The 11073-nt window shown below is 52.8% G+C and overlaps 1 protein-coding gene across 2 annotated transcripts in view; it reads left to right on the plus strand.

Moving 5' to 3' along the window:
• The window catches only part of ATXN10 (ataxin 10), a 165850-nt gene extending 155917 nt beyond the window's left edge, over positions 1-9933 (plus strand). For both annotated transcript variants that reach the window (XM_042948115.1, XM_042948116.1), the window contains exons 11-12: positions 7999-8186; positions 8654-9933. In XM_042948115.1, coding sequence (XP_042804049.1) covers positions 7999-8186; positions 8654-8656 — 191 coding nt within the window. In that variant the 3' untranslated portion in view covers positions 8657-9933. The remainder of the gene's footprint in view (positions 1-7998; positions 8187-8653) is intronic.
• The last annotated feature ends 1140 nt before the right edge of the window (positions 9934-11073 follow it).

Consider the following 11073-nt stretch of genomic DNA (forward strand, 5'->3'; position numbering starts at 1 on the left):
GGCGCTCCTCGAACTGTCCGTTAGCTAGTTCCAGGGGTGCTTTGCAGAGGTAGTCACTCTAATCTCTGCAAGCTTATTCTGTCCTTCGGGATTGCTTTGAAGAGAAAGGGACCTCACTTCAAGTGTCAGCAGACCCACCATCCCTTTAACTGACTTGGAGGCAGAGGTAGGAGGCTTGCGGTTAGACTGAGCCACAGGAAGAACCGCTCTGTCCGCCTCCTCCCCCCCCCCCCCCCCCCGCCGCCCCCACTTCCCTCCTCGTCGGCCACGCTCACGGACAAGTGCTCGGAAGTAGGCAGCGCGGTGGTCGCGAGGGTGGGTGCCGAGCCCGCCTCCCACCCTGGCTCAGCCGCCCGAGGGTGTGTGACCTCGGACCAGCGTGAGCCCCGGCGTCTTGTGTCGCCGTCCGTAAAAGGAGGGTGGCCGTACCTGCTGCAGAGTGCATCCTGAGGACCGAATGCTTCCTCTGGGTCCCGGAACAGCCCCGACGTGTCCTGGGCGTGTCACAGCCGCTGCCGACACGTTTACTGCACTTGCTCTTACTGTTTCGTGCAGATGCGCTGACGGTCTTGGTTCCGTGAGAGGCGCTGGAATCGGTTCCTCTCGCAAAGCCTTGCTTACCGCGGAGTCGCTGCGGAGAAGGTCACTGCTGCTCACCCGACGGTTCCTTCATCCCAGAGGGCACACGGTACCTTACGGACGTCCTCTTGCCTGGCAGACGGGGCCTGGAGCCCCCGGGGGGTCTCTGCTGTGCGACCACGGGCTTCTGCTCACGATTGCTCCGTCCTCGGGGGCCGGGCCGTCCCAGGTGGCTCCACGCGGTCTCCGGCCGCGGCCCCGAGCGGGGATCGCAGCACCAGGGCGGCACGGTGCCTTTAGGAGTTTGTCGTGTCCAGAGCGCATCTCCCCGACGAACGCTCCCCTGCAGCGCGAGGGCTGACTTCGTGTGGGGCTGGGCCCCCGCGCGCGTGTGTTCAGTAACCTCTCACTCACGGCCCACCTGCCCCGGAAGAGCTTCGGAGTAGGTAGAAGACGGGCAGGGGGCATTCGTCCCGCGGACGCTGAAAGCGTCTCTCCTTCCGCGCGCCAGGAGCTGCGGGGACGAAGCCGGCGGTCCCGGCACGCAGGTGATCACCCGTTCTGTGGGAGGGGTCCGGTTCACCCCGTGACCGCAGCCTGAGAAGGGGCGCGGGACGGGGGCGCGGGAGGGGGGCCCGGGGAGGGGGGCGCGCAGCGTGATGGGCCCTGGGGGTTCTTCCCGCGCCGCTTACCGAGCGCGTGCTGCGTGCCCGCCACGTGCCAGGCGCCGCTGAGACGGGACACGCAGGGGCTCGCCCGGCGTCTCGGAGGTGACCCTGGAGTGCGGCCCCAGATGCACATGGAACCACTTCACGGCCCCAGAAGCCTTTAGTGTGGTTTCAGTTAGAAGTGGTGGTGGCCGTTTCTGATCCGAGACCTGTCGTGGGATGTGGACGCCACGCTCTGACCGCCCCGTGCCACACTGCGCTTTCAAGTGGTGAGTCAAGTGACTCCAGACTGTGTCATGTACGAAATTGGTCGCAGTGCCCTCGGACCCCTTACCTCCAAAACCCCGCGGCTGTGAGCTACCCACGCAGCCCTCACTCGGCCGCAGGAGCTTCTGGTGTGGGGAGCGGGTGTGGTGACAGAGGGCAGGGGCCTCCTCCTCCCGTCACTCGGCCGGTGTCACTTTGCTCATCTCGGAGGCTTGGGCTTTATACGTGTGGGATTTGTCAAGGACCAAGCGCTCCTAACCCGGCTGGTGTGGGGGGGGTGGGGGGCAAGAGACAGACCGCGTCCGCACGCGTGTGACGGTGCTGGGGACGCGGAGCCACCTGAGGTGGGGAGAGAGGAGCAGAGGCCCGCGAGGTGCTCAGTGTCGGGTCCCCCCGTAGAAGCTCCACTTGCGGAAAGTAAATCGTGCCTACCAAGGACAGAGAATGCACCCTTTGTTCCAGAATCACCTAGAAGGGGCTGATTGGGGTTCAGCCCAGGAATAGTGTCTGACACAGCTCTGTCAGAATTGGGCAGTTTGTGTTCTTGGGCCTCGTGGCTCTTCCTGTGACGTCCTAGTCCCCTGGGGATTCAGAGGCCAGGAAACGGCCCCTGCCTGCAGAGGGGGTGGTTCCGGGATGACGCCTTCCTGCCCCTTCTTGGAGCTCGTGCTAAACACAAGTGTTCTTTCATATTCTCCAGACTGTGGCCTGTGATCCACCAATCTGGCAGCTGTCCCCCCGCCCCCACCAGCCGGGTCAGTCTTCCCGTTACCACGCTCAGGATTCACAGTTAGCCAGTAATTGGTAAATGAGCGAGGACGCACGCGTTCATTTGTCGGTGCCTCCGGGACACAACACGCGGCAGAGCCTCGAACGGCTCGGATCCGCACGGCGCTGGAGCGCCTGAACCACAGATGTTCCCTCCTGTTAAAATGCAGAAGTGCGGAGGGAAATCAGATACCGGATAGGCCGACGATTCGGAGGAGGAGGAGGGAGCCAGATGGGCGGTTTGTGGCGGTTATTGGGCACACTCTGGCTTCCAGCGCCAGGCGGGGAGACCCCGGATGGAATCCGCACCGCAGAAACTTCTGCTTTAATTTCCTGACGGAGAAGAGCATGGGGTTAGCCGGATGACATAATGAGAGTTAAGAGCAGAAGGTAATTATGGTAGAGGAAGGCAGAAGGAAAGGGAAGTATGTTGGCCCTTGGAGGTCGAGTCAGTCCGTGCAGGAAAAGCATGTGCTGCCCCGGGAAGGGAAGGAACGGTGGCCGTGTTTTCCAGGTGTGTCCTGACCGCCGGCCCTCGTCTGTCCGCGGCTGGGTGCCCCTCACCCTCCAGAAACCCCTGAATCGTGAGCTCTTCCTCCTTCACCACCTCCACTCGGACGTCCTCTGTGGTTTGGACAAGGTCCTCGTCCTCCGGCAGAGGCCTCGGGGGAGCCCAGGGATCCCGGGGCAGCAGTTTGAGAGGCGCCACTTTTTTCCCCTCAGAAAGTCAGTACGTGAAGAGCAGGGCTGAGGTTGGTGAGGACCTGGGAAGCGGGGCCCCCCAGAGCACCCCCCCGACACGGGCAGGTTCTCTGACTTGTGTGGCTAGCAGGAAGGCGGAAGGAAGTCATTGCCGCGGGAAGAGAAGCCGCCCTTTCGATGCCTGCTCATCCTTTGCCTGACAGAATCGGCATATTTAGGAGTATTTTGTCTTTTAGCAAGGGAAAGCGTTTTCAGAAGCATTTTAAACTGGGCTACTTCTTTGCACTCTGAAAAATTCTTCAGTTTTACCACTTCTGTGAAGATACTAGTTTAGATACGGAAGTCGTTTGAAAGCATCCTGATCTTTAGCAGAACCGTAACTTCGTATTACGAAAACCTTAATTTATAACGTGGCAGGTAATTACACGGTTTTTGTGAAACCCGAAAACCTGATCAAGTAGGTTCGCCTCATATCGAACATCCTGTTCTCACACCAACTTTGTAAAAGGTTTTTATGCTCTGTGCCCTGCTAAATAGTTGACTTTGTTAGGCAGTACGTAAATCCCATGCCATCAATGGGCTTGTTGTCTAAAAATAATTTTTCAAAATGTATCCCGAAAGCAAAAATTAAATATAGATCCTATGTATATAGTACCTACATTTGTTATATACATATTGTGTATGTTATGATGTTAAATATAGATGTATGCTGTGCACGTACAGGTTCATAACATGTAAAATATCATAGATATTACATAGATAGTATGTATACACACATTATCAAAATCTTTTAACATAAGCTAAATTGTTTTGATTTAGATATTGTGAGTTTTTATTTTTTTTTTTACATTTGTTTATTTTTGAGAGAGAGAGACACACACCCCAAGAGTGTGAGAGGGGGAGGGGCAGAGAGAGAGGGAGACACAGAATCCGAAGCGGGCTCCAGGCTCCAAGCTGTCAGCACAGAGCCCGACACGGGGCTCGAACCCACGAACCGTGAGATCATGACCTGAGCCGAAGTCAGCCGCTTAACTGACTGAGCCACCCAGGCGCCCTACTAATGTAAGTCTTTCAATGCCAGGACTTTAAAAAGCTCATTTATTCACTCAACAAATATTTATTGGTGCCTTCCGTGTTCTAGGCCAGAGGTAGGCAAACCTTTTCTGTAAAGGTTTAAATTTAGTAAATATTTTTGGCTTTGCTAGCCAGACGGTCTCTACCACACCTCCACAGCTCAGCCGTTGGAACATGAAAGCAGCCATAGTCAGTAGGTCAGTGAATGGGCATGAATAAAGTGCCAGTAGAACTTCATTGGTTATGGGTACTGAAATTTGAGCTTCAAATAATTTCCATGTGTCACCAGTTAGTAGTAGCTGTTGATTTTTCTCCCCCAATGATTTAAAAATATAAAAACTATTGTCAACTTGCATCCGTACAAAAACACAGGCCCTAATTTGCTGACCACTGTTCTCAGCATCCTTCCAGCCACAGAGCTGGAGCGGTGACCAGAACGGAGCCCCTGTCCTCCCGGGCCCTGCGTTTGGGTACACAGGTGTCTGATTCTGAGAACTGAACGGGTGTTGCCCTTCTTAGATGGAACCTTTCTCATCGGACACTTCCAACTGCGGTGTTTTAATTCTCTGACTTTAAAGTGAATTTGGCACGTCAGTCTGCTGGTTCGTCACATCCGTGTTGGGAGATTTTCTAGATCGCACTGTCTCCGGGCCTACACTTTTGTGCCTCACTAACACCTCACCACCCGACTTGTCCAAGGCCGCAGGGTTCGGTGTTGAGCTGGGTCTCTCTGAAGCCCGGGGCTGTGGCTCCGGGCCCGAGAGGAGCCTCCTTCCCAAGCACGGCAGTTCTGGGGTGCTCATTGCCACTGTCCCCTTTGTGCCTGTGTCCGGACCCCAGAGTGCCCTGTTGAGGAGCCGGCCAGCCCTGTGGAGCCCTCACTCGAGTGCTGATTGCAAGGCTCTTTCAGGGCAGTTTTGTCGCGCACAGGCTCACGCCTTGTATTTGCAGTAGCTATGGAAACTTTAGAAGCTGTCTCTCTAAAGCCAGGCGCACAATAAAGCACTTCACGTGTTGGTTGGATTAGACTTTAGAAGATGTTTAATTTTCTCCCCCCGCTCTTTCTCTCTGTCTGTCTCTTTAGAGAAGGAACAAGAGGGCAATGTGAATATTAACCGGGACTCCCTTTAATCTCCCTAGCGACCCTTCGGGCTGTCTAGGGCTGCGCAGGCTGCCCAGGGCTCCGGGCTTTCACAGCCGCTAACGAGGAGAGCCATGCATATTCATGAGCCAGGCTCGTGTGCGTGAGACGCCGCTTGTAAGGGCTTGTTTCGGTGTTTTCTCTTTTCAACTCAAATTTTGTGAAAGAAACGACCGCTAAATTTGGTTTTTTAATTATGATTAAGTCAGAGTCCCTAGACAGTAGTGCTAAAGCGTTCTCCCTGGAAATAGGGACAAAGGAGAGCATGTCTGTGTGGCATTTAATTTATAGATGGGACAACACAGACCCCGAGTGTGGGTGCTCACGGAGGGTGGAGAAGCAGGGCAGGCCTTTCCTGTTTGCTCAGGGCACCGCGTTCGAACTTCACGAAATCCTCCTTCAGGAGGAAATACGACTTCACATTGACGAGAATGGGAAACATACATTCATGTGAAAAGTCGGCGGGGGGGGGGGGGGGTTGCTGTTCGGTTATTTCCGACCTTCAAGGTGTGCAAAGGAGCGGACTCCAGCGTGTGGCCCTGCCTCTCCCGACCCCCCAGTCCGTCTACGCACATCTTCTTGCCTCCTGAACACCAGGTGCAGAAAAAGACAGACGTGCCTTTTCTGCTTTGGGCTTTACTGCTTCTTATGTTAGGTTGTCCGCCGCGTGGCTGTGCCGCGAATCTGTCCCTCGAGAAGTTCACAGCGGCTGCGTTGTGCTCCCGGAGTCGTGCTGGCCCAGCCGGGAGCGGCGCCCCTGCCCGGTCTGACCGCCGGGAATCTTCACCCCTCTCCTTCTCCTCTGGGCTGCCCTTTTGCTACGTGCAGAGTGGGGGGCGCGCGGGTTTTTCGTTTCCCAGCGCTTCCAGGGTGAAGTGCCACTAAGCTGCCGTGGCACCGCTTCCACAAGGCGCGTTGGTTGCCTCGCCACGATGCACGTGATTGAGATCTGCCCTCTCATCTGCCCACGTGGGAATCCTCCCGGTGTCTCTTGTCCCATACCCTGTATCGACCCCACGCACGCAGCTTCCTCGCCTGGGTTGTGTTTGTAGTGGTTTTCTTTCATCTGATCTTTCGGCCGTGCAACGCCCTGAGTCAGCAAACCACACCAGGAACCCGAAGGAAAAGCACAGCCTGTGTGGGTCACTGCCGTGCCACCGCGGCCCCACCCACGTGGCGAGTGGGAGCTAGCACTCCTCGTTCGGAGGTCCCACAGACATCCCCCGACACTGTGCTTGGAACAGAGGCGGGTCACACCTGCCCCCGAGGAGCTCGCAGGGCGTCTGGGTGGACAGGTAGAAACAGCCAGCCGTGGCTTCCAAAGTCCGCAACTCACTTTGTGTCTGGAGCCAGCCTGGAGGCACAGACGCGAATCTGGTGCGGCTCCTGCCCTCGAACGTCACAGTCAGGTGACGTTTACCCGACTGAGCCACCCTGATGCCCCTACTTTAGCGGTGCGCCTGGAGGAGCCGTCGGAGACACGCGGTGGGCGCGCCTGACTCCCCGCGCTCAGAGGCAGCCCGGGTCGCGAAGGGCGCCCGGCACGAAGGGTGCGCAGCGACCCCGGGGCGGGGGGGGGTGTTTTTGGGAGCCTTTATACATATTGAAGCCTTTCTCTGTGGCTTCCTGTGTCCAGTTGAGGGAGCTAGAAATGTCTGAGCACCGGCCTCACCACTATGCTGGGAGCTGGGACAGGGTCAGAAGTGTTGACCCTTCAGACTGGAGAGCCTGATACAATTTGGGGGCACAGATGCCCCCATTCTGACACCAGAAATGCCTGCACAGGAAACATCTGACGATCGGGGAAAGGGTTTGTTTTTCTTGCCAGCTTCCATCCGATGGTGGGCAGGGAGGCCTTTCTTCATTGGAGAAAGCATCTGCCCCACCCCAGGTGTTTGATGTTCCCTCCGGAACCGCAGAAGGTGCCAGGCCAGGCCCGCCGTATTCGACAAGTCTGATGCATCCCTGGACCCAGCGCCGAATGCTGGTTGGTGCCCGAGGCAACTTCTATAGTTTTCTTGTAGAACAACATGCAGCAGCAACTTAACGCTTCCCTGAGATTTTCACAGCTCTTGGTCACTAAAAGACCTCAGTAAATGCAGCGATTCTGTCGTCTTCATGGGCTCTCTACTGTCTGCTGTGAAGGCTGCTGTGCAGGACACGCAAAATTAGGGCCGGGGCCCAGCAAGGCCGAGGGGATGAGATGCTTTCTTGAGAGCACAAGTATTCAAACTAAATACAGCAAATCCTTCAAAGGCCTTCTGGCTTCATCTTGCAAATGCGGCGGAATGAGGGAAATTCCATGGTGACTCCTAGGGAACAATTCGTATTTATAACTGAGCTTGCTCTAAACAAGATGAGTCCTCTCGCCTGCCTCTAACTTGGCATCTTTGTGACTAATGCTGTAGTGTTCTTATTCTTTCCCTGGTGGCTCCATAACATTACCCAACGTGTGTGTGTGTGTGTGAGAGAGAGAGAGAGAGAGAGAGATCATAGACCTCAGACGTGGCTGCTCCCAGCTTTTGCTTCCTTGCTCGTTCATTCAACGGGTCTTCGTTAAGTAAGTACGTCTGTGTGCCCGTTGTTGGATATCACACACATGCACACGCACGTGGGACATACCTGTACGATTCCTGTGTCACGTCTGTTCGATCATTTCCCCCTCTGGGTGCTCATGACACATGGTCAGGAGGAGCTCGTTCGCCAGTGCCGGGTTCGTCCCCCTCCTTTCCGGTAGTGCTCGCGTGCGACTCCTGAACCGGGAAAGTGTGTTGGTAGATTCCTTCACCCCACTTCCAGTCCTGACCCAGTGGGTGGTGTATGCCATCCGAAACCTTACAGAAGACAACAGTCAGAACCAAGACTTGATCGCAAAGATGGAGCAGCAGGGGCTGGCCGACGCCTCCCTGCTCAAAAAGATGGGTTTGGAAGTTGAAAAGAGGGGTGACAGGCTGATTCTGAAATCCACCAGTGGCACACCTCCGCTGGTGAGTATGCTGAGGGAGCAGCCGGTTTGTGCACAGCAGCCCCCACCCCCTGTTCCCTTGCCCATGGGCAGAGCTTCTTCCCGAGAACCCGGATGGGAGCGTGTTGCCTTCTCAGATGGCCAAGAAAGCCCTCAGTTTAATCGCAAATAACATTTTGGTCAAGCTTTAAGCTGCCATTTTCTTAAAAATGAGAAGTTCCGACTCGTCTGGGGGGAGACATACAAAAAGCACGTCAAAATTTCTGTGCGGTCTAAAAGTTTCTGACAGCAATCGGGTTTTCCTGGCGAGGCAGCCGATGCAGGTAAGCCCCCTTCGTCTTGTGGAATGGGTTGTTTCAGGTCCCTCCCTCAGCTGTGTGCGTGCCTGCGTGTGTGCGTGCGTGTGCGCGTGTGCATGTGCGTGTGTGTTTTCCCTTGGGTGATTCTTAGAAATAGATCTGCAATTTTGTTTTCTTTTTTTTCTCTTAGTGAACGAACTCTCCATTGAAGCATCTGAATTTTGGGAATCTGTTTCCCGGACTTTCCATCTTCCGCAGCATATAACATTGCAAGTGTTTGAAGATTTGTTAAGTACAAATTCAGGCATCCGTGAATCTTAGGTAATAGAGTTAGATGTGTATGAGCTCGAAAGTGAAAGTAACTTGAGTATTTTGTGGTTTCTTTGCTTTAGAAACGTAACCGTTCGGTTTCCTTTGTCCCCATGGATACAGTGTGCATTTAAGTCATATATTGTACTTACTGTGGCGGCAGATAATAAATTCTTTTCCTGGAGGGCGTATCCCTTATTCGGCAAAGACTGGGGCATTTGCTCGGATTCCATTTGTTCCTTCAGATGGCGGGTCGGCCTGATTACTTTTCTTCTCTGCTCGTTGGGTTTTCTGAACTCTGGCAGGCAGTTGAAGTAGGTTTCTCACTGTGATTAATTCTAGCAATCTCTTTTCACCCTTTCTGCCTTTCCAAAACATTGACAAGACTCATTTCCAGCTAATTAATTCGAGAGATGCTGAAGAATAGAGAAGCTCCCTCTTCATTTTAGGGACTGGGCTGTGCTGTCACTGAGCCCAGCCCTTTGGAACGTTGTGGGGACGATACAGGGAGTGAGTGGGGAGAACGTGAGGGCCATTAACTCTTCTCTTTCCAAATCCCCTGGGGAACTAGACCTCCAGACCCATTGTTCTCACAGGCGCATGCCTGCCTCTTACCCACTTTCATGCCTCCTCCGTGAAGGGCACTCTGTGCCTAGGACCACAGGATTAAAGGACGTCCACGTCTCATTCAGTTTCAAAGGCACTGTCTCCTAAAGCCACTCCACGTTTCAGCCACGGCTCCACTTTCTGGAGTTGCAAAAGTAGTTTTGGGGACCAGGAGTTAGCTTGACCTACATCTGTCTATTTCTGTCCTTTTCTCTCTATACACGTACTCCTGTTAGAGGTGGAGCTGGGTTAAACGAGCACTGAAATCTTTGAGGCCGCCCAGAGCATTGATGTAACCAGCAGAGAGCTCCAGAGGGAGGTCACGTACGAATGCATAAAACGTTCTTGAACAGCCATGTTACTCAACTGTCTAGATTTTGCACAGTCCCTGTTGAATCTTCCAAAATAAAAACAACGAAGACCCAGCCAGAAGTTTTACAGAAATACCGATTGTTCTAGAATAAAGTGCTTCTAAGTTTTTTTGTAGCCATACGTAAATTGCTCTGTACAAACAGCTTAAGCATGTTCAGAATGAAATAAAAGTTGTCCCACGTGCTAATGTACTCTCGATTTCTGAAGAAACGTCAACTTCCAGAATTGTGGTAATCTGTAACGTTTTTTTCTCTCATTTATGACATTCCATCAGTAAAGAAGCCTTCTTTCAAAATTTAAAATGCACAAAGAAGTCATTCTTTTCTGAGACACAAAGAGTTAACATCCTGTTCTCAAATAGAGGCCCTCCAAAGGAAAAAAAAAAAAAAAAACAGTGGGAGTCCCTTTTCCCTTTTAACAAGTTTGCAATAGACACTTCTTTTTCTTCTTCTCTCAATGGATGTATGCACACCAGTGGAATCAAACAAACATGCGGTATAAGCCATATAATAACAAACACAAATAAACAAAAGGGAGCCTTGTGTGGGAACACAGAAAGGGGTAATGGCTGTGTGTTTTCTAACTAGGAAATGTGGGGCTTGCATAGTGAAAACATGCTGACGGCTGCATTGTGGCTGCTTGGATGCCCTGGACGGTTAATCCTCCCGCACAGCCAACAGCTCCCCTGCCCTCTACCCAAGGGCTTGGTGATTCTGAGAGCCTCGTTTTACATGCTGCAGGGGATTAAATCACCACCTCAATCAGTCATTTAGAAGAAGAAGAAAGGAAGGCAGGCCAGCCTTACAACATTTGTAAAGGGACAGAATGGCCACAGCAAGTTTGGCGACCATGTTACTGCTTCCAAGAGCAAACCAGCAAAGCATTTGCATTTTTTCAGCCTGTTTCATTATAAAAGCTAGTAGGGGAAGGCTTTTCTGCTTGATACGGAGTCTAGGTATTTGCAGACGGGTTTTGTTCAAGGTCACAATGGATGTTGATATTTCAAAAATACAATTTTTTCACAATTTTAGTAATATAAGAATTTCTATTTTTCCACCTTAATACATCTTGTAGGTTTGAGTTGTTTGGGAAACTAGTGTTGAGACACATTTTTGTTCAGTAACCTGTGAATCTAGCCACAGAGCTTTGGAAACTGCTAAAAGATGCCCATGTTGCAAAATAGGATAAAGAGAAATGATTGGGGTTATTTGGGCTGCCCACGAGTAGATTTTAAATCAAAAATCAGCATTTTATGTGTGTGTGTCCTGTGCCCAGTATCTACCGAAGGCATCAATTTCCTGCTCTTTTCACCATACCTGGGAC

This window comes from Panthera leo, chromosome B4 (assembly GCF_018350215.1).
Source record: "Panthera leo isolate Ple1 chromosome B4, P.leo_Ple1_pat1.1, whole genome shotgun sequence".
Lineage (NCBI taxonomy): Eukaryota > Metazoa > Chordata > Mammalia > Carnivora > Felidae > Panthera > Panthera leo.